Source organism: Babylonia areolata, chromosome 20, assembly GCF_041734735.1.
Source record: "Babylonia areolata isolate BAREFJ2019XMU chromosome 20, ASM4173473v1, whole genome shotgun sequence".
NCBI classification, from domain to species: domain Eukaryota; kingdom Metazoa; phylum Mollusca; class Gastropoda; order Neogastropoda; family Buccinidae; genus Babylonia; species Babylonia areolata.
This window is the reverse complement of record NC_134895.1, coordinates 15486025-15511024: the sequence shown is the minus strand read 5'-3', so window position 1 is coordinate 15511024 and position 25000 is coordinate 15486025. Positions and strand designations below refer to the sequence as shown.

Below are 25000 nucleotides of genomic sequence, written 5' to 3'. Positions count from 1 at the left end.
CACACACGCATGCATACACATACACTCAAACACACGCACACACACACACACACACACAAACACACTTGTACACACACACACACACACACACACACTCGTGCATACACACAGACACAGACACACATAATGAAAAAGTTGATATTTTGGCTAAAAAGGGAGCTAGAAGTTCCATGAAAGAGATTTTAAATATTTCGTTTTCACTACAGACTACACCATGGTAGAAAAAGTCAAATGGTCAAAATTTCAGCTTGAAGAAAAACACACCGGTAACGTAGAGTTACATAGAAATATACAGAAAATGTATGGTTTCATGGGAAAACATTACCAAAATGATTTTCATTAGAGTCAAATCATTTCTCTAATCTGCAGATGGAAAATGAATTGTTTTAAGACCAAGTATGTCAGTTACGTTTCTTGCATCTGTGGTGCTCACAAAACAGCCGATCATATATCAACTTGCGATATGTTTAAGTCTCACATCCCTGAACTGAAATCATCTTCAGTGTTGGCAATCTTCAGCAGTCCATTGCTAATGTATGACCTGTTCAACTCCTTGTTAAGTCCAGTTAGTTCGCTGTTATTGCTGTTAGTTTTTCATTAGAAAGATGTTACATTGTTATGTGTTGTTTTTTTTTTCGTTTTGTTTGTAAAGACAACAAAACTTAAATCGATCATTTTCTATATGTAACACACACACACACACACACACACACATACGCGCGCACACACGCTCACACACTTTATTGATATGCTTTTTTTTTTCGTTTTGTTTGTAAAGACAACCCCTACTTTTTCTACTCTCGCCTGATATCACTTACAGTGAAAAGACGTTAAAGTAAAGAACGAACAGACACACACAGCCTGACGATCTAGCGGAAGACATTTATATAAAAAAAAAAAAAAAAAAAAAAAAAAAGTCACCAACAGAGCACAGACAAAAAACGACGTCAGCCCTAAACTTGAAAACGACCCACTTTTCGCTCCGCATGCACACCCAGTCACATTGCGTTAGCGGCAACGTGAGATAGATACACAAGCATGGCTTGGGCGGGAAAAAAAAAAAGAAGCAAAAACGGAAAAAAAAAAGACGCTGGACTTTTAAGTGTGTGTGTGTGTGTCTGTGTGTGTGTGCATGTGCGCGCGCGCGTTCTATCAATTAAAATTACTGCTGAAATGGTACGGTGTTTAGTAATCATGTTTGTGCGTAATTATAGTGCGGTGTTGTGCGCATATTTATTCTCTTACTGTGATGAATGCATGTGTTCATGTTTGTGATTATTGCTGTGTGTGAGGTTTACTTGATCTTTGCATTTTTTTTAATACAATATATTTCAATTCATTTTATTATAGTATTACTACTAATAATATCAATGATAAATTACTATTACAAATAATAATAATAAGAAGGAACAATAACTTTTTTTTCATCGACAATTACTATTGTTGTTGAATTCGTACTGATGATTGATTCTCGTAAGTCTTTTTAAAATATTTTTTTAAATTTCATTATCAAGCAATGATATCATTAGCAAAAACAAAACAAAACAACTTTTGTAAACAATAAGGCAACTACTACTACCACTGCTACTAATAGTCTATCATCATTATCATTATCTTTATCAGACGATTATCATCATTATCATTAGGGTCATCATTATCATCATTTATTATTGTTATTGTTGTTACTGTTGTTTTTGTTGTTATTGCATTTGTACCGAATGACCGTGGTTGTCGTACGTTGTTTATGAAGTATTACGCCACGACCGAATTTATCTAAACTGGAGATCACCGAGTAGTTTTGCATTCTTGATGCCAGTCCCTGGCTAATTCCTTGCTTGCCCCAGCTTACCGCCTCCACCCTCTCCCTCCCTCCCTCCCCTACCACGCTCCCTACCCGTTATAATAACTATAAACTGCAGGTCTTCACTTTTGTCGTGTAACAGTTCACTAGTGATTAGCGTCTGATCAGGTAGTCAAGCTAACGATACGTATTATAACAGCCGTTGTTAAACCCATGCTATGTAATTTCTTCTTCTTCGTTCGTGGGCTGAAACTCCAACGTTCACTCGCATGTACACGAGTGGTGTTTTTTTTTTTTTTTTCAACGTGTATGACCGTCTTTTACCCCGCCATGTAGGCAGCCATACTCCGCTTTCGTGGGTGCTATGTAATTGGTTCATGACGCTTCCCTAAACCTTCCAGTCCTTCCCCCCACTCACGAAAGGAACGATTCTATCGAAGCAATGTCCTTTGGGGCGTCATTGTAAATCATAGCTTATCACTCCTAAAGAATCATACGGTAGATTAAAAAAACAACAACACAACAACGACTTTGCTAAAGTAAATGAATTATAAAGAAGAAGATTAAAACAACATCATCAGCAGGGACAGCAGCAGCAGCAGCAGCATGAACTGCATGCAGCTTTGCTACGCTGGTAAAATAATAAAGACAGAAAACAATGATACAATGCGCAGCAAATTGTTCGAAAAAACAAGCGAAATTAAAAAAAAAACAAAAAAAAAACATACCAAGCGACCGATGAAACCAGCTCTGTGTGTGTGTGTGTGTGTGTGTGTGTGCGTGTGTGCACCCGCGCGCGCGTGTGTGTGTGCGTGCGTGCGTGTGTGTGAATTAATGTTGTAATAATAGTCAGTTAGGTGCAAACTATAGAATGGTGTTCATAATCATGGCTGCAGAGAACAGTGTACGTACTTTCTTCCACTGTTCAGCCTTTTATATACCCCCCCCCCCCCCCTCGCCCCCCCACGCCCCCACCCCGAAAAAAACACACACAAAAACCCAACAACAACAACAACAAACAACAACAGCAAAACAACCAAACAACAAAAACAACCACCAAAAAGCACGTGTGAAAAGTAGTAACCTTCCCCTTCCATGGATTTCAGAGCAGTTGCTCTGTTCTGTCCTCGCTGACGTGTGAATATAAAATTTGATAATCAACTGATCATAACCCTCCAGGCAGCAGCAAAAAGTCCGTCCGACTTTCACCGTCCGGATTCTTCGACTCTCAACCCTGGTTCCCCTCTAACCCCCCCCCCCCCCCCCCCCGACTGTCCCCGCCCACCCCAACATTCCTTCTTTCTTTCTGTCTTGCTTTTTAATGATAAAACCCAGCAGAACCATTAGAGAGGAGGGTGTGCAGGCAATTTTTCGTCGGGTTTTCTTGGCTATTTTTTTTAGCGAGAACGGCGTGCGCATGCGCGTCTCCATTTCCTCCCCCCCCCCTTCCCCCAGATTACCGAAAGGCTAACATTTCGTCGTTGAAATCGCTGTTCTGACGAAAGGATTTTGAACATTTTTGATGACAATTTTTTTTTTGCAAGTTTACAAGAGATATTTTGGTTTTATGATTAAACTCATTATTCGCTTTAGTCTTGTATGTTTACTTTGAGCGTGTTTCTTGTCATATATCTGCCATTACTTATTCGAACTGATCCACTATATATAAACTCTGCCAAAAAGTCCGAACAAAAGCAGTGCACAACCCAGAGAAGCCAGGTCATAGTGGTGGGCTGCCCGTGTCGTCATAATGATGACCTACTTCTCGCTCTGCGAGCGACGAAAAGTCCACAGCGAAAGTGGGCTGCACACCCTCGTCATTATCAGGGCTGAAAAAAAACAAAAACAAAAACAACCCTGTAAACCTTCCCCACCCCCACCCCGAATCCCTCCCGGAAAAAAAAAAGTAAAGAAAAAAAGAACCAACCCACGAAAAACTGTTAAAAAAAACAAAAACAAACCAAAAAAACCCAACAACTTTCCACATCCTTCAACCGACTTCGAGAGGTGAGATGAATGACTTCCTTGTCCTCCTCCCCCCCCCCTCTCCCTGCCCCCCTCCCTATCAAACGGACGGAAAAGATCGATCGGCGACGGGACACGGCTTCTAATTTTATTTCTGGCTGCGAACGGGTTCCGGGTTCGAATCCGAGAGATAAGGAACGGGGGCAGAAAGGGGGGGAGGACGGAGACTGATGGTGGATGACATCATCACAACGTTAGGTTAGGAGGAGTTCGTGCGTGCGTGCCACGGAACCGTGAGAAAGGTTCCTGCAAATTCGGGCCGGAACTCATGCATCAGTCTCTGTCCGCTTGGCGGTCTGCGTCGGCATACACCATAAGCACACAAACACGCACGCATCCATGCACGCACGCACGCACAACCACATACACACACACACACACGCACACACACTGAGAGCATCGCACTGCCTTATTATTTTTTTTGTCCACACTTATTCGAAGACACGGGGGGTTGTGGGAGTTGGAGGGTGAGGGGGCCGGGGGGGCAAGGGTGAGAGGGGGGAGGAGGGGGGAGGGGGGGTCATGGTCAGTCACGATAGTTCGAAGCTGGGAGAGAAATCAGAACACGTTTCAAGGCCAGCCTTGACTTGAAAGAGAGCGACTGGTTCCGGCAAAAAAGGAGGAGGAGAGAAGAAGAAGGGAGAAGGAGGAGGAGGAGGTGGAGGAGGAAAGACAATTTAAAGCCAGGTAAAGACAAGAGTTCACGGGTAGTCCCCGTTATTGACGGGAGACTTTGAGACTGGGCCATTCTTCGTCGTAGAAATCCAGAAATCATTTTGCCGTGTGTCGAATTATCAATGGCGGCAAGCGGTAGGAACAAGAGGCGTGTCCAGTCTGGCACTGATCTGCAAGGGCAAAGGTTACTGGATGCAACGGAAGCGAACCGCGTTGTGTACCTGCGGTGGTGGTGGTGGTGGTGGTGGTTTCTCTTGCTTTCCTGATCTGCTACAGGACTGAAGGGTTAAGATTACCACTGAATGCAATTGAAATTAACTGCGTGTATACCGGTGGTGATGGTGGTTTCTTTTGCTTTCGAAGGGTTGAGATTACTGGATGCAACTGAAACGAACTGCGTATGTGCCGGTGGTGGTGGTGGTGGTTTCTCTTGCTCTCCTCTCGTCAGGAGCTCTCTCTTCCCCCCCCCCCCCTACCCCTCCCCCTCCTACCCCGTTCCCCTTTCCTTCTTCCTGTGAAGATCTGTCTTCCCTTATAGACTCTTCAGATTCATCAATGACTTGCGGCACAAAAAAACCACAAAAAACGACGATCCCTTTGATGAATTCAGACAATGGACTTTAAGTAAAAAGAAATGAAAACGAAAAAAAAAGAAAGTCCCTTGCGATGTAACATACACACAATATATCACAATATATCTATATATTGTTTGTACTATACAACAACCCTGCGGAGAAAAGCGCCTGGGCCGAAAATGAATATATAATCAAAAAACAAATACCCTTTCAGTGCCATTTTGAAACCAAATTACTCTGCACGAAACTATACCCCCCCCCCCCCCCCCCCCCCCCCCCCCCCCCCCAAAAAAAAAGCAAAACCAACAAAAAAACCCACAACAAACCAACAACAACAGAAAACAAAACACCAAAAACAAAACAAAACGTGAGAGTGGTGTGAAAGGGTGGGCCCGGCACCATGAGTTTCACGGTTTCTGTTTCAGTTTCAAGGGAGGTGACAAAGCGTGCGGACTGTTCCTTATACGCCAAACCACGTCTGCTGTTATATATATATATATATATATATATATATATAAAGGCAGGCTTATTAAATCCTACGCGCTGAGCAGGCCTAGAGAGCCCTCCACACATACACTGTTACATTGTTGCTGACAGTCCAGCCGACCACACAGAGCCTTATAAATTATCAGGACTGCCCAAGTATATAAATGTTCAACCGCCTAAAACACAAAACCGTCACATCTTGAAAAAAATAAAATCATTAAGACAGAGCTACAAAACAACACAGGTCACGACACATTATCCTAACTATCTAGTTTCTAAAGGCAAATAAAACTAGGCTGCTGCTCAGGACGTCAGCCTTTCCGCTTAATTTATCATCCCCAGATTACATAAAAATCGTATATAGAAAAACAAACAAACAGGACACAATGAATGCTTCAAAGCCAAACAAAATGCATAAAAACGGCCATATAGGCAAATAACACTGCAGAATGGACAGCTAGTGCCCATCCTTAGGTTTTCAATATCACCACCTGTTCGCCAGAGCAAAACAACATCATATCAGCACGAAACAGAACATTGTAGACAGCAGAAGAAAAGAGTGTCAAGGCTTGATAAAAAAAAAAAAAAGAAAAAAAAAAGGGAAATGGACCGGAAAGGCAGTAACTGGAGACAACAGTGAAGGAGGAAAATAAGCAGAAATAAGATAAGAGAGCAACAGAAAAAAGGAAATCTCCAGCACAATTTTCCAGAGAGCGGGGATGGGATGCTATTTATACTGAAAGGCCCCCAGTATCCGACAGGGTGGGAGGGGAGGAGGGGGGGGGGGGGGGGGGGGGGGGGAGGAGGTGAGTGGGGTGGGGGTGTGGGGGGGAGGTGGAGATGACAGCCTACCCTACATCTGTAAATATGATGTACATTACGAAACAAAATTTTAAAACAAAACAAGAGAAGCAAGGCTTTTCAAGACTCACTTGGGATACACTTCAAAGAAACATTATTAAAAACAACAAAAACAACAACAACAACAACAAAAACCCAAACAACTCTTTTCATCATTAAAATATGGTCTGTATTTGTTATTATAAAGCTTTGGGTTAAGAGGGAACAAAAAAAAAAAAAGAAAAAAAAAAAAAAAAAAAAAAAGAGACCCGGGCGCAGATTCAAACCCAGCATGTTCAGGTGGGAAGCAACTGTCTTGGTCACTGCACTTTGAGGATCTATCAATGACGTTCAAAACATAATGTTTAAGCATTTTTTATTTTAGGGCGATAAATCGATAGCGGTATTCGAAGTGATAACGCTGTTATTTTGGTGTTTCTCGAGCTTTTAAAGAAATCTTTAAAGTCCGCGGTAAAGGAGACGTTGTCATCGCCGCAATCAAAACTGCAACATTTAGCCGTTTTCTCTGGATCTATATAGATGTACAAGTTTTGTTACAACTAACTGGGAAAGCATACACGGTGGATTCAATTTCTTTTTTATGTCAGGTAATCCTGCAGTTTAGAATACTAAACTCAGGGGGCCGTTCAAATGAAAAAATAGAGGTTGTTTTAGACTGACCTTGATGCGCTGAGTCGAATGCAACCCTCAGCTAAGCTCTACGGCCACTCCTTGTCAATGAAACAGAGACATAATAAATAGTAAACTCAGTCGGTCACTTCCCGAGCAACTATCGGCGAGCCATTTTGATTGCTGGTGACGTGGTGTTTACGTCATCAACTTCTGTGTGTTTTCAGTAGAAAGTACTACTACTTACCGTGCATTTGATCCAGTTTCGTGGCAAAAGGAGTGGTCTTAGAGCTTAGCTGAGGGTTGCATTCGACTCAGCGCATCGAAGTCAGTCTAAAACACCTTCTACTTTTTCATTTTAACGGCCCCTGAGTTTAGTATTCTAAACTGCAGGATTACCGTTCATTCTAGTTAATTGAGAATCCATTCTGAAGTATTCATATGCAGTAAACACGTCGATAATGTAGTCTGTGTCACTGTATGTGTTCTGTCCAGAATCTGTTGGGTTTTTTTTCCATTGAACTGCGAACAAGAAAAAACGAGGTCACGCCGTCTTCTTTTACAAAGCACCGCCTACACTAAGCTTACTGCAACTGGGATGCGGTAATATGGTGTGTTCGGAATCCCGGAAATAGCCTCAACGAAATAAACCGTTAATGATACGTGAAACACGGCTTAATTGGAGAGACTTACGACCTTTTTGTTGGTATGACTGTGAAGAGTTGTTTTCCTACTATTTTCAAGCCAAATTTGGTATTGACGGACAAAGTATTTCCAGAGAAATTGACAATTTTTTTTTAACCATGGACACACAGCCATACATACATACAGACAGACAGACAGACACACACACACACACACACACACACAGACAACCGAACATCGGGGTTATAACACAGACTCACATGTTTACACAAGTGAGTCATTACATAATATTTAAATAGGTAACTGTATTTGAATACAACACAACGTGAAAGATACGTGGAGCAAGATATAAACTTGATCTCCACAACCTTAGTGTCACAGCCCATAATGATACCATCCCTTTGGGGAGCGGGGGGGCGGGTCACTGTCCCCTCGGTCATTATAAAGTATACAGGACCATTCATCATGACATGACCACCATACTTTGTGTTTTTGGCAATGACACTGACTTCCCCCTGACCCTGCTTACCACTCCCCCTCCACCTCTCCCCACCAACTGCCCTACCCCCCCACCCCCACCCCACCCCACACGCCCCCGTGCCCTCCAACGTACCTACATGAAAGGGAACTGCCAACCTATCTACAAACGTAACGTGTGTGTGTGTGTGTGTGTGTGTGTGTGTGTGTGTGTGTGTGTGTGTGTGTGTGCGTGTGTGTGTGAGTGCGCGCGCGCGCGTGTGTGTGTGTGTGACGTGCGTACATGCATGTGTGTGTGTGTGTGTGTGTGTGTGTGTGTGTGTGTGTGTGGGCGAACGCGCGCGCGTCTTAGCACCGCTGACCAAACTATTCCGTATCATTGCTGATAGGCGTACTTAAACTTTTGAAGTCGCAAGCTGTCTTTGGTGAGCACCATGCGTGTGTGCGTGAGAGTTCGTGTGTGTGTGTGAAGAAGAGCAAAATGTGTCAATGATATATGATATATATATATATATATATAGAGAGAGAGAGAGAGGGCGAGAGAGGGGGGGGGGGGAGAGTGACACTGAGAGAGACAGACAGACAGACAAATATAGACAGACAATTACAACAGTCATTTGGTAGGTTATAAAAAAACAAACAAACAAACAAAAAAAACAAAACACACACACACACACACAAACCAGCTTCTCCAGCGCCGGATGTTTTCTGTCAAAACCCCTTTACCACTTCCACCTCTCTCTCCTCACCAACCCCCCCCCCCCCCCCCCCCAACCGACCCCACTCTCTCTCCCCTCCTCCCTCTCCTTAACCCCCCGAACCCCCCTTGTCCTCCACCCCCCCCCCCCCCCTCCTCCTCCACTTCTTCTTCTTCCTGAACCTTCCCGGTCCGACGCATTCGTCAAAGCGACTTTCACTCTATCAATGAAGTTCCCCGTTTCCGGCCTGGCCAACGTGTGACAGAGGATCACGTGCTCTAGTCCTCGTTTTTTGTTGTTGTTTTTTCTTCTCTTCTTACTCGCTGACCCCATTTATTTCTTCCACCCGCCCCCCCCACCCCACCCCAACCCCCCCTCCCACCACCCCCAACCTCCCTCCCCAATCCCCATCTCCTCCTTCTCACCGGACGGACAGATTTAAATTCGCCGCACACGACAACGCTGGGTCTGGTTGCCTTTTTTTTTTTTTTTTTTTTTATTTCCCATCTCCACCCACGCTGACCTGTATGGTAAAGAACAGGTGTGAGGTACTGTATACACTTAGGTGACCCTTTGTACAACCGGTGGCGCTTTTAAAAAAAACATGCCTGTCATGTATATCAACACACACACACACACACACACCCAAAAAACGTAGGCAACTTATTATATACCCTGTTGACATTTTAAACCCGGTTGATGTATAATAAGACACATGTGGGCGTATTGCAGAGACCCGGGCTTTTGAAGCACAACCCGGTGACAGACCTGGAGAGATCTGGTGAACAGTTCTTCTGTGCGCCTCCCAAGCCCCCCCCCCCCCCCCCCCCCCCCCCCTCCCCCAAAAAAAAACAAACAAACAAAAAAAACACCCCAGACTCTTCACGGTGGTAAAAGAGACGAAGATGAAGACTACGTCGTATTGTATTCAGGCGCCTTATTATACACAGGAAGCCGTATTATGCACAGGAAGCCATATTATGCACAGGTGACGTATTACAGGTGACGTATTATAGATAAGTGCCGTATTACAGACACGTGCCGTTTCAATACACAGGTAACGTATTGATACCCAAGCGACGAACAACACACAGAAGCCGTATTAATACACACGTGCCGTGTTATACACACATGACGTAATGTACACACGCGTAATGCGCTGCTGAACGGTTGACGTATTTACACACAAGTGCCGTCGATTAAAATTTTATGCACAGGTGGACGTATTATACACAGGTACTGTACTGATGCACAGGTAACGTCTAGATAGACTGGTGATGTATCAATATGCAATGGTGACATAATTATTATTCACAGGTGATGTATCAAGACACAGGTGGAGCATCATTAAAATCTCTGAAGGAAAACAATCAACTGTAAAAAAAAACACAAAAAAAAACACACCAAAAAAACAACAAAAAACAAACCACGACAAAAAAACAACAACAAAAACAACAACAAAACAAACAAAAAACAACAACAACAAAAACCACCACCACCACCACAACAACAAAAGATAAAAAAAAAGAAAAAGAAAAAGTTGCAGCAGCAAAACATTCCCTCGGGATTTTAGTTAGATCCCTTCGCTTATATTATCATTGGGCGTGCAACAAGGGCTTTCAAATCAAAGCCGCCGGATTCAACCTCTCTCTCCCCCCCCCCCCCCCTCTCTCTCTCTCTCGTTCAAATCCAGTCTGGCTCACTCAGGCGCCACCCTATGGAACTCACTTCCAGAATCACCACCTTCAAAAAAAAAAAAACATTATTTTTCCCACCTTATGCCATGTATAATGTGTTATGTAAATTGCTCATGTTATTGATACTGTTTGTCACTTGTGTACTCTGTTGACTGAAAACCTCCTTCACTCCCTGTTCCCAATTCAGGTCTATGGTGTGGTGTATGCCGTGTGTGTTTGTTTGGTGGTTGGTTTTTTTTTCATTTTGTTCAGTTTCCCCTTGTGTATTTGACTAACACCATGCTTGTGCCTGTATGTGCATGTATGTGCGTGCGTGTGTGTGTGTGTGTGCGTGCGTGCGTGCGTGTGTGTGTGTGTGTGTGTGTGTGTGTGTGTGTGTGTGTGTTATTCTAAAAAATAATTCTGTAATTTTCCCCCTCTCTTATGTATTTCTACTGACACCATGTTTTGCTTTCTTATTTTGTATTGTGTAGTGTGGACCCTATTCAGGGCGGGGGCTGGATGTAAAAAAGCACAGCAGTGCTCATCTATTATACTCGAAATAAAGAATTTATCTCTCTCTCTCTCTTTGTGTGTGTGTGTGCGTGCGTGCGTGCGTGCGTGTGTGTGTGTGACAGACTGGAAGAACAGAATAGGCTATGCATTAAAAATTATCGTTGAAAAAAAATAAAAGGTTTTGAATTCTGAGTTCTCTCTCTCTCTCTCTCTTTATCACACACACACACACACACACACACACACACACACACGATGAAGAAGAAGACGGAGGAGGAGGAGGATATTAAAAAGAAAGAGGAAAGGAAGAACAAACATTCCAACGGGAAAGAAACAGACAAATATATATATATATTTTTTTTTTTTAAAGGAAACGAAAAACAAAACCTGGGCCGGGTTGCAGAAAGCAGTCTTTGCTGCGCTTAGTTCGTTTAGAGTTAACAAGAATGTTCCAATATATGTATACCAGGGAAATTTAGCGTGGAACTAGTTAGGAACATTCTTAACAACGAGAAGCCAAAAACTTAATTAAGCGCTGCATGCTGTGTTCCCTCATGCGACCCCACCCGACAGAAGCTGAACAGCCAATCAAAAATGAATGTTTAAACCAACAGCCAATCAAACATGGATATTTAAACCAACAGCCAATCAAAAACGAATGTTACCAAAACCAACAGCCAATCAACGCTTCTCCTTCCTACCGGCGTTAATGTCCACACTGGTGCTCTCTTTCGCCTCCGACCGACCTAGCTTCTTGCACTCCTTCATGGGCACGTCTCCGTCCATATGCGTGTCGACATCGACCTCGTTCAACATGTTGGGGCCGCACTGTTTGGACGCATCGTCGGTATCCTCGAACGTGTCGGCGTCGGCCTCTGTCGACGCGTAGCCCAGCGTTTCTCTGTCGACTTGTATCGATCTTTCCATTTCGTCTTTATCAAAGTGTCGGAGTGTCGTCACCAGTAGGTGGGGTACTCTGAACAGATCTGTCAGCAGCAGGCTTTGTTGTTGTTGTTGTTGTTGTTGTTGTTGTTGTTTTATTTCAAACCCTTTTTTTTTTTAACTTCCAAAGCTATATTGTGTTGTTGTTGTTGTTGTTGTGTTGTTGCTTTATTTCAAACATTTTTTTTTTTTAATTTCCGGAACTATATTGTGTTGTTGTTGTTGTTGTCGTCGTTTTCTTTTGTTTTATTTAGTTACTTACTGGAAAAAAAAAAAAAAAAAAAAAAAAACACCAAAAGAACACCACCAACTTTATGAAAATCGGGTCAAACCTTTGATTGACCTGCTCGACTATTGGTTAGAATATGCCATGACCGACCATCCCTGACCTTCAGAAAAAAAAAAAAAAAAAAAAAAAAAAGTAGCTGGGAGTCACAGGCTTAACTCTCTCCATACGAACGGCGAAAGAGACGACGTTAACAGCGTTTCACCCCAATTACCATCATCAAAATATTGCAACCGGAAGGCTCTTATACTGAATACGTGAATGTTGACAAAGAATACCACAATTCTGACGACGGAATCTAAAGGTTGGGTCATTCAGACACCCGCTGGACATCCGAGGGGTCTGTGTAGAGGAGAAGAGGGGACTGGCCGTACTGAGTGAGTTAACCAACTGGAGAGGGGAAACGCGCACTGTCGCGGCGCTCCCTGGCATCGGCAAACTGTTTTTTGCCAGCTGCTTCGTTTATCAGTGTGGACAATGGTTTCCCTACTGCATTGGGAAACCCTTTACAGCTTTGGTTTTTTTGTTTGTTTTTTTTTTGTGAAGGACTATCACTCGCAAAAAAACTAAGAGACAAAATTGCACTGGCTCTTCGTCAGTGCTGCAGCCTTGGGGGCTATAGTTGGCCTTTTGGGGAACCATCCCCAACCCTCCTGGCCGGGAGAGTGGGGGTGTAGTTAACTCTTTCCATACGAACGGCGAAAGAGACGACGTTAACAGCGTTTCATCCCAATTACCATCATCAAAATATTGCAAGCGGAACGCTCTTATACTGAAGAGGTGAATGTTGACAAAGAATATCACAATTCGGACGACGGAAGCTAAAGATTGGGTCATTCAGACACCCACTGGACATCCGAGGGGTCTGTGTAGAGGAGAAGAGAGGACTGGCCGTACTGAATGAGTTAACTTGGGCAAGACACTCTCCACTATAATAATAATAATAATAAAAAATAAAAATAAAAATAAAAATCTTGCCCAGATCATCGGGGACAGCAGTTACCTCCTCTGCTGTTCTGATGGTCATATAGTCGAACACGGCTGACTGTCATACAAATCAGGATGGAACAAATTGCCCTTCTTGCACCGTCACGGGGAATCATTTTTTGTTGTTTTTTTAAAGAAGTCTATCAACACCGTTACACCTCTTGCAGTCTGCCTACCATAATACTGACTGATGTGTTTCCTGAACTTCTGCCGGGCCGCGTACGCGCGCGCGCATGTGTGTGTGTGTGTGTGTGTGTGTGTGTGTGTGTGTGCGCGCACTTGTTTGTGCACGGTATGCCGTGCTTAAATACATGTACGTATTTATGTACTTATAACTTGTAAACGCCACGGGATCCCTTATCTGTAAGGTGTGAGCACCAGTCTCCATTAATATCATTAGTATTAACAAAGCAAGTTCCGGCTACTGTGTGAACATTCAAAATCTTAAGTATTTGTCCCCCCCCCACCCCCTCCGCCCCCTTTTTTTCTCTCTCAAACTTGTCCCTTTTATTTTACACAAACAGTTGTTTCTCTCTCTCTCTCTCTCTCTCTCTCTCTCTCTCTTTTCATCGGTCTATAACTTATAACTCTGGCAGTTACGTTACATTCGCAGGTGCGTTAAGTTGGTCAAAGCAGTTTATGGTTTTCACTTAATACAGCTGTGTTAGAAACGTCTCTCTCTCTCTCTCTCTCTCTATATATATATATATATACATGTATATCTATCTATCTATCTATCTATATATATATATATATATAACACCTCCCCCCCGCCTCTCTCTCTCTCTCTCGCTCCTCATACCAATCAAACATCTCTGCTTTTCTTTTCTATGTACCCCCTTTCTATCAAAGAACAAAAAAAAAACTTATGGAATTCATTCATTTAAATAAAACATTTTCCGTGCATATGCCCCCCCCCCCTGCCCCCCCCCCCCCCCCCCCCCCACTCTCTCTCTCTCTAGCGCGCGCGCAATCTTTCTACCCTCTTTTCTGTCACAGACCATCCCCCCCCCCCCCCCCCCACACACACACACCATCCCCGAACAACAGAACGGGGAAAAGTTCATCGAATTTCTCAAGGTGGGATTTGAATCAAGATTGAACAACGCCAATAACAAATCGAAACTCGAACTTCAAAACAAAAACAAAAAAATCAACAAACAAACAAAAAAACAACATCACAAAACCGCTCCATCCAACAACAGAAGCAACGAAAGTTAACGGCATCTGTGGTTTGCCTACTTGTAACCCACATAAGAACAATGCGTACAGTACATATTTTATTTGTATCTCCACAACAAATGACAAATATCATCCCGACGCACTGAAAAAAAAAAGTCCCTTGGATTTCCCTATGAAAAGACTTGATGCTTTGATGTTCCCAAAATAAACATGAAAAGACAAATGTGTTTCCCCGACAGATCTTTAGGCGACACTGGGTTTATGGGGGGCGGGTAAGGCATCATCTGCTCCAAATGACGTACATGCGCGCGCGCGCGCGCGCACACACACACACACACACAAACACACACACACATACTTGAAAACCCAACAATGCCCCTCAACCTGCTTTCCCATGCATGGTCAGCAAATCTTCCCGGCTTGATGGGCTGTCATGTAGTGTACGCACTGTGACAAATCCTTTCCACTTGTGTGTTTAAAAAAAAGAAGAAAAAAAAACAACAATAAAATAAACAGCTGTTTACTGTTATGACGCCCCCCCCCCCCCCTCCCAGTCCCAACCCTCTCCCACTCCGCCAAACCTCTAAAAATAACAACAACAAAAAAACAAAAAAAACAAAAAACAACAACAACCACACACACAAACACACACACACACAACACACACACAAAACCAATCACGAAACAAACGTTCAGCCAATCTCCACAGACACGGTAACGAACTGTCAAGGCCAGAACACAAAGCCAAAACGAAACGAAACGAAAACAGAAAGAAAAAAAACACCCCAAAAACCCAAAAACAAAACAACAGTGTAAAACCCAGGCCACGTTCAGTAACGCCCCACCTGTACCCCCCCCCCCCCCCACACACACACACACACCCTCTATCCCACACATCTTCCCAGTGTGCACTATAAATGTCATAATAATTATTATCATCATTATCAACCAAAAAAACCCACCCCAGTTGCTAAACTTTTTGTCGTCAGGTGCCTCAGGCACGGTCTCCATGGGCATGTCTGGAAGAAGAAGAGGATCCCCATGTTATACCACCGTCATGGACAACACACAACACAGACTGGAATAGAAGAGAATGTGTCTATAATTAGCACCGGTTGTACCGGGATCAGGTACCCACGTCACACTACCGTCATGAACAATAAACAATATAGAACAGAACAGAAATGAACAGAATATGTCTTTACAACCATTTGTACCGGGGTCACAAGGAATATTAGGGGGAAGGGTCGGTGGTGGTGATAGTACAGAAAAGTTTCAAACATTGATCGAAAATCATTTTCAAGCAAAGCCACAAACATGCACGTACATACATACTGCTGTTTGTAACTACTAACTGTGTGCTCTCTTCCCTCTCGTGGTGGTGTGGTGTGGTGTGGTGTGGTGGTGTGGTATGATGTGGTGTTGTTGCGGTGTAGTGGGGTGCGGTGTAGTGTGGGGTGAACTGTGTTGTATTTTATTGAATTATTCTTTGGTCACAATACATTTCTCTATGTGAAATTCGGGCTGCTACATAATTTTGCCAGGGACAACCCCTTTGTTGCCATGGGTTCTTTTGTTTTCGCGCGCTAAGGGCGTGCTATACACGGGACCACGGTTTATCGTCTCACACGAATGACTAGTGTCATGACTATTAACCACTCTAGGTCTAGTGGAGGGAAAGAAACAGAAACGACTGGCGACTGAGCTAGGATTCGAACCAGTGCGCTCAAATTCTCTCGCTTCCTAGGCGGACGCGTTGCCACTAGGCCAACGCTTTACACTCCACGAAATGTCTTTTGGAACCAGCCACCGTGGCGGCGAAGTGGCTAGCGTCGCGGACTGGCGACTGGGAGAACGGCAGGTTCGAGTCCCAATCAAAGGTAAGAGCTTCTCGGCCCAATGGCTCAAATGGGACGACAAGGATCACACACAATCGAGGGTCATCCTCCTCACGGAAGTCATTGGCAGTTCCTGACCAACACTGCAGGTGTCTGTATCTCTCTGCCCCACGTTTAGATTTAGGTTTCAACCCTCGTTGTATTGATAAAGACTTGGTCTTGTCTTGTCTTCTCTTTCTCGGACTTTCTCCTCCCCTACCAGCCCCCTCCCCTCCCCTCTTTCACAGAGACACTCAAATGTATATGCTCGCACGTCGCTCGCGCGCGCGCGCGCGCGTACACTCACACACACACACACACACACACACGTGCTCTCTCTCTCTCTCACACATTCTCATACAGACAGCGACACACACACACACACACACACACACTCACACCACACATGAAACAAACGATTCATCTCTCACCCCAACCACCTCTCCCTTGGCTACAAATCAAACAAGAACAGCACAACCACCAACCAACTAACCGCAAAGGCAACCAAACGCAGAACAAACCGACTTCAAAGCAAACAGCCAATAGCAGGGGACCGCACTCTTGCTGCTGCAACAACTGGTGGTCGCTCAGTGGTCAAGAGAGTGCCAGCTCATAACCACTGTACAATACGCACGGTTCTCCATCCCCTTTCACCACCACCACCACCACCACCACAACCCTTTCTACCCTTTCCCCACTGAAGTCGCCCGTTGGCCAATGGAATCAACATTTCATTGCTTAAAGCAGGGAGCTGCGCTGATTGGCTGAAAAGACTGACACAGGCAGTCCTCGTTAGCCGCGAAATTGGGCCAGTTTCAGTTTCAGTTTCAGTTTCTCGAGGAGCGTTTGGACAAATCCATAATTATACGCCACTCCACATCTCCTAGGCAGAAGCCTGAACAGCAGCACTATCTCACACGTTCAGTCAGGCCTTGAGAACATGTATATATTTTGTGTACATATCAGAGTGGATTTCTTCTACAGATTTTTTTGCCAGAGGACAACACTCTAGTCGTATGCAATAGGTTCTTTTTCAGTGCGCTAAGTGCGTGCTGCACTCGGGAACTCGGTTTATCGTCTCATCCGGATGACTAGACGCTCAGTTTTGATTTTCCGGTCAAACTTGAGAGAAAGGGCGAGAGCAGGACTCGACCCCAGAACCTAATGGACTCTGCCATCGTTCTGCCACCTCCCTCCTTTTGGCCAGCTGAGCAAACCAATGGGACTAGATTGCATCAGTTGACTGCACAGTAAATTATCCATAGACGTTTAGAAACCCACGTGTCCTGCACTGTAACAAATGCCTTCGCTACAGACATACGCAGATCTAACACTTTTGTTATGGTAAACAAAACATACCTGAGCTAAAAAGACGCAAAAAAAACCAACCCTTCTTGCAAGCCTCCATTTGATTAAAACTAGTTGCATATAAAACGGCTACGCCGCAAGCAAGACACTTGCCCATATATTGAAATAAAGTCCAGTTTCGGTAAAACAAACACCTATGCCTCAAACAAGACGCATGTCCATATTCAAAGTAAAGTCTCGTTGCAGTAAAACAAACACCTATGCCTCAAGCAAAATGCACGCCCATATTTTAAAGTAAAGTCTAGTTGCGGCAAAACACGGATACCGCAAGCAAGACGCATGCCCTTATTGAAGTCTTGTTGCAGTAAAAAAATTAAAAAACAACCCAAAAAACAACAACAACAACAACAACAACAAAACAAACCTATCAGACAACACCCACTGCCACAGAGAGACGCCGGCAAGCCTATAATGATAATTAACCCCATTGGCTGCTGAAACTTGGTGAAACGAGATCACTGTGGCGCGCATCTTAAAAGCAGCTTTTATGATTGAAAATTTTGTGTGCTTTCAAGTAGTCCAATGCATTTGCTTGAAAAAAAAAAAAGGCAAAACAATCCACACACCCCACCCACACAAAAAAAAAAAAAAGAAAGAGAAAGAGGAAGAAATCCAAACATTGATTAACCCATACACACCTCCTCCCCCACCCTCTAGACCACCACCACCCCTCCATTCTCCCCCCCCCTCCCGCTCCACCCCACCCCCATCCCCTCCCCGCCATCCCATCACCACCTCTCTCCCTGCAAGCATACACCCCTCGCCCCTCCATCCTCCCTCCTGACCACCACCACCACCACCCCCTCCTCTCCTCCCCCTGCTATCCCATCACTGCCCCTCTCCCCCCCTTCACATCCCCCTAACCACCCACCCTCCAGACCACAACCCCCACCTCTCCTCCCCTGCCATCCCATCACCGCCCCTCTCCCTCCTTCACATCCCCCCTAACCACTCACCCACCCATCCAGCCACCCTCCAGACCACAACCCCCACCTCTCTCTCTCCCCCACCACCACCCCCCTGCCATCCCATCACCGTTCCTCTCTCCTCACCCCCACCCCCACCCCCACGCCCTCGCCCCACAGTCACCAGAAAGGAGCTTGGAACGCCTGCGTCCCTGGGAGAAGGAGGGCTGGGTTTCTTCTTTACTCCCGTCTATGTACCTGTCCATGATGGGCAACTTCGATTCTGGCACCGTACCATACCGGGAGGGACGCGGGTGGTTTGGGTTGGTAGACGCAGGGAAGTATGGATGGACGGAAGAATGCACGGACGGACGGACGGACGGACGGATGGACGGATGGATGGATGGAGAGAGTCCAGGGAAGACGGGTGGACACATCAGGGTCACCATGGTTAGATTGCTAGCAGTCTTTAATTTTTAATTTTTTTTTTTTTTTATATATAGTGGCATTAATTAATTAAGATGAGCGGTGTGGTGTGGTGTGGTGTGGAGGGCGTGTGTGTGTGCGTGTGTGTGTGTGTGTGTGTGTGTGTGTGTGTGTGTGTGTGTGTGTGTGTGTGCGCGCGTGCGTGCGTGCGTGTGGTTTGTGTAGGTCTGGAGAGAGAGAAAGAGAGAGAGAGAGAGGGAGAGAGATTCAGTGAATATATATATATATATATATATATATATGTGTGTGTGTGTGTGTGTGTGTGTGTGTGTGTGTGTGTGTGTATAACACATGAAATATAATGATAATAATGATGATGTTAACAAGAAGAAGAAGAAGTAAAAAAAGGAGAAAAGTCCGCTTGTCTGTGTGTATCTCACTTGCGACCTTTCACTCCAACCATTCTCGCGCGGGCGACACTCTTAGTATTGACTCACGAATGACACTGAAGTTTTTCCCTGATATAAAATTCACAACTGACGTGTCTAAAACGTTCACGGATAGGTTTACTGTGGTTACAAGTGTTGTGTGCGTGGATCTCCATACTAACCACGCATTCATGCCTCTACTAGGCATTTCCTTTTTATCTTTTTTTTCTTTCTTTATTTCTTTCTTTCTTTTCTTTTTCTTAATCAGACCTGCAAACACACGCACACGCACACACACACACATACACACACACACACTCACACACGCACACACACACACACACACTCTCTCTCTCTCTCTCTCTCTCTCACCACCAGCACACAAAGAAACAGAGCGAAATATGATATACAGCAGGATAAAGAGATGCCGGGAACTTCCAGAAGAGGCATGGGAAAATGAAATCTATGCTTAGTTTAAAGAAGAATCAACAACAGACCAACACGGACACAAAACACAGACACACAGACACAGACACACGCACACTAAGACATACATGCAAACAACACACACACACACACACACACACACACACACACACACACTCACACAGCGGCACTCACCTAAATAGGTGCTGCAGATGTATTCTGCAATCTGGTTGCCGGATTTACTGGATTCGGCGAAATGACTTAACTCCCTGTTCAACATCCTCTTGAACTGCAATCACACAACACAAAAATAATCATCTTCCTCCTTTTCTTCCTCTTCCTCATCATTATCATTAGAGTACCTAAAATACGACATCACTATCTGAGTGTGCGAGACATATACAGAGACATACACATCGTTGGAATCACAAAGCAGCGATTTTATCTGCGATCAGGATATAGTAAGTCTTTGTTGTGCAGTAATTATAATTGGATGGAATGCACCGATCTTAGAACAGGAGATTATTAATTTTGTCGTTTGGATAGAGCAATCCTAACGAAGTGAATCTACTTCGATGAGAACATGACACTTTGAATGTGGTTTTAACATCAATTCCGATTAGGATATGACAATCTTTAAGTTAGTGAATTTATTTACGATGTGGACATAGCAGTCTTTATGTGGTGAATTGGTTTGTTATGAGGATACAGCAATCTTAATGTAGTGGGTTCATTTGCGATGAGAAGGTAGCAATCTTAATGTCGTGAATTCATTTGAAGATGACGACATATCAATCTTTATGTAGTGAATATATTTGAGATGAGGACATACCAATCTTCATCTAGTGAATACGGCAAACAACAACAACAACAATAACATCAACAAAGTCATAAAATACATATTATTAAGATTAAAAAGGAAAATAAAAAAGTTCGACCATTCAACTTTCTACAAAGTCATTCAGTATTGTAAACTGTGGAACTGGCATCAGGGTAACAGTGTTTTTTTTTTTTCGACAACTATAAGGCTCTCGAAGATAATTTCTTTATCCGACAATCCCAAGCTAGAGCGATAAATTTCGCTTGTGATCTTATTCTCACTTCATCATCTATCAAAAGCGTACTGGTAAGGTTCATGTTCTCTAAGTTTTCACCGCTGAAAAATATAAGCATTTCTTTCGAATTTCTTCATAATACTTATACATAAAAAGGAAATGAGTTTCATCTTCAACTGAAGCACCATACATAGGACAAGGGGACCGTGCGGACGTGTCAGCAGAGGAATCATTTTTTTGTTAGCATCTAAGCCTAAAGTTCTAAGTCTGAATCGAGCCAGGCTTGTTCTGTGCCATTTATTACTTCTTGCTTTAATGTATTTTTCTGTCTCAAAAAAAAAAAAAAAAAAAAAAAAAAAAGTTCTTAAAAGAGAGGAACCAAATGTATTTTTCTGACTCTTCAATGTGGGCATGCCAATCCTGTTTGTAGGAATTAATTAATCTGTCTTTAAATTCTGCGAGAAATATTCGATCATTGCCAACACCGCGAGAGAGAGAGAGAGGGTGGGGGGGGGAGGGAGGAGAGAGAGAGAGACAGAGAGAGAGAGAGAGAGAGAGAGAGAGAGAGAGAGAACACAGTCCAACAATGGTGGGCATGTACGCTTCTCACCGACAGATCTGTGTTATTTGGTATTCTTCATTCCCCACATCCCCGAGCCCACAAATTAGCGATCACTGAGAGTGTATACACCTGCCAGTTGTAAACAAAACAGTCTACAACATTACCTTGATTAGCACACATTTCAAATCTGCATAGAAATTCCAAATCCACACGAAAGAAAAAAAAAAAAGAAAAGAAAAAGAAAGAAAGAACGAAAGAAAAAAAAAACCCAAAAAAACCTTGATGACAGCCACCTGACCTGCTAGCGATTGGCAAGCTCTAATCGATGCCATGTTGAAACAGAAGAATCATTACAGGAAGAAAAGAAGAAGAAAAGAAAGAAAGAAAGAAAAAAAAAGACAAAAAAAAAAAAGACCCCCAAACAGTATGTTATGGTCAGGACTAATCAGGGAACACTTTGTAACCACGTCAGCTAAATGAAACTCAAGACCACCGGAACCAGTCGATACAATCATTAGCTAATAAGAAATAAAATGAAATAAAAAGCGCGATATTTCGGCCAATCAGACATCGCTTTTTTTTTTTTCTAAGCACGTGGCCCTTTAAAAAATAAAAAATATGCATGTTAGCTCTTTAGCCAATCAAAGCAAAGATAACGAACAGATCCAACAAACAGCCAGGAAGTCGTTCTGAGCACGTGAAGCAGGAAAACCGTCTGGTCTGGTGCTAAACAGATTATAAAGAACCAATCTCTCATTGTCTTAACCGTCATGAAATCCTTGGAAAAATCGTAGGAACCACCCCCACTGATTTAAAAAATAAAATAAAATAAAATAAACCAAAAACACTCTCTGATAATTGTCACAGTGGGAGGAGAACGTGCTCTAACAATGATGACCCGGAAGAACAAAGAAAAAAAATAGTAGCACCATTTGAATGCGCTTTTGTTTTCGATGCTTTTTTGTTTTGTTTTTTTTGTTTTGTTTTTGCTAAGAAAAGCGTTCAAATCTTAGCACTCACAGTCAGAATTCTCGACGTCAATGATATTTCGTTGTATTTCACAGGAATATATATATATATATATATATATATATATATATATATATATATATATAAACTGGGTGAAATCAATCTCCTCCTTCTCCTCCTCCTACTACTATTACGAAGACAACAACGATTAATTCTACTATTACTCCTGCTACTATTACATGTACTGCTGCTCCTGCTGCTGCTACTACTACTAGTACTACTACTGCTACTACTACTACTTTCACCACCAGAGAAATAGATAAATAAACAAATCACAACTTCAACCCTTTTAAAAAACAAATCAACCCACCATATCTTTTTCTGTTTCTTTTCAACGTGGCCGCCGCTATAGGGCACCCCCACACGAAGACACACCACACGGCAACACGGACACAACAAGACACCCACGGCAACACGGACACAACAAGACACCCACGGCAACACGGACACAACAAGACACACACGGCAACACGGACACAACAAGACACACACACGGCAACACGGACACAACAAGACACACACAGCAACAACACGGACACAACAAGACACACACAGCAACAACACGGACACAACAAGACACACACACGGCAACACGGACACAACAAGACACACACACGGCAACACGGAAACAACAAGACACACACACGGCAACAACACGGACACAACAAGACACACACAGCAACAACACGGACACAACAAGACACACCCACGGCAACACGGACACAACAAGATACACACACGGCAACAACACGGACACAACAAGACACACAACACGGACACAACAAGACACACACGGCAACAACACGGACACAACAAGACACACAACACGGACACAAGAAGACACACACAGCAACAACACGGACACAACAAGACACACAACACGGACACAACAAGACACACACAGCAACAACACGGACACAACAAGATACACACACGGCACCAACACGGACACAACAAGATACACACACGGCAACAACACGGACACAACAAGACACACACACGGCAACACGGACACAACAAGACACACACACGGCAACAACACGGACACAACAAGACACACAACACGGACACAACAAGACACACACAGCAACACGGACACAACAAGACACACACAGCAACAACACGGACACAACAAGACACTCACGGCAACATAGACACACACAAGACACACACGGCAACAACACGGACACAACAAGACACACAACACGGACACAACAAGACACTCACGGCAACAACACGGACACACACAAGACACACACGGCAACACGGACACAACACCTAAAGCACACGCAAACAACCAGCGACACGCACCTTGCTGGAGGCCATGTCGGACACGGAGCGGTGGGTCTGGATGGTCTCCAGCTGCTCCATGCACCAGTCCAACTCCTCCAGGGTGTCCACCGCCAGCTTGACGTACGTCTCATCTGGGAAAACGATAACAAAAAGTTTAGTTTCACTTTCAGTTTCTCAAGGAGGCGTCACTATATTTTTTGTGCATCTATCACAGTGGAGTTCCTTTCTTACGTAATTCTGCCAGAGGACAACACTCTCGTTGCCATGGGTTCTTTTTCATGCGCCAAGTGCGTGCTGCACACGTAAAACCTGGGTTTACCGTCTCATCCGAAAGACTAGACGCTCAGTTTGATTTTCCAGTCAAACTTGGTAGAAATGGGCGAAAGCGGGATTCGAACCCACACACTCCCTCACGGAACTCGCTGTGTTGACGGACTGAGCGTCTTAAACATTCAGCCACCTTCCTCCACAAACAACGAACAAACGATGAGGCAAGGCAAGAACTTTATTTTGTGTGCCACCCCCCCCCCCACCCCCCACTCCCGGCCTGTCCCCACCCCACCACCCCCCTCACACACACACACCCTCCGCAACCCTGAGGGCATTGAAACATCACATACAAGAGGACAAGTGGAATGAGACGAGAGAAACGAGTGCTGCTGCTGCTGCTGCTGCTGTTGCTATAGTTGTTACCACTCCTACTACTGCTGCTGCTGCTGCTGCTGTAGAGACAGACAGGCAGAAAGAGGGGCAAACAGGCAAGCAGAGAGACAAGACAAGACAAGACAAGACAAGACAAAATTCTTTATTTTCGAGGGACTGGCGTGCTTTTTTTATTATTCATTTTTTCTTCTTTTTTTTTTCTTTTTTTTTACATCCAGTTCCCGACCTGAACAGGGTCTACACTACACTACAACACACACACACACACACACACACACACACACAGAGTAATTATCATTCTGTCTTGTGATAGCGCATATTCTTATAATATCTGGCATCTTTTTGTTTACCGTGCTTTCCTTTGTCATCTGTGTGGTCAACTGATTTGTAAACCTGACGTCTGACACACTATCGGACGAACAGAATCAAATGCATTAAAGGCTTCTTTTTGTTGTTGTTGTTATTGTGAGTTGTGTACACAATTTAAGCAACAGCCTACGTCACAAATGTCCTTGGGGGGGGGGGGG

The 25000-nt window shown here is 43.9% G+C and overlaps 1 protein-coding gene across 5 annotated transcripts in view; it reads right to left on the bottom strand.

Moving 5' to 3' along the window:
- Positions 1-25000, bottom strand: part of LOC143295254 (3',5'-cyclic-AMP phosphodiesterase 4C-like) — a 632856-nt gene that overhangs the window by 49222 nt on the left and 558634 nt on the right. For all 5 annotated transcript variants that reach the window (XM_076606833.1, XM_076606835.1, XM_076606836.1 and 2 more), the window contains exons 5-6: positions 23829-23941; positions 20067-20160 (exon numbers count right to left, since the gene is read on the bottom strand). In XM_076606833.1, the coding sequence (XP_076462948.1) occupies positions 20067-20160; positions 23829-23941 (207 nt within the window). The remainder of the gene's footprint in view (positions 1-20066; positions 20161-23828; positions 23942-25000) is intronic.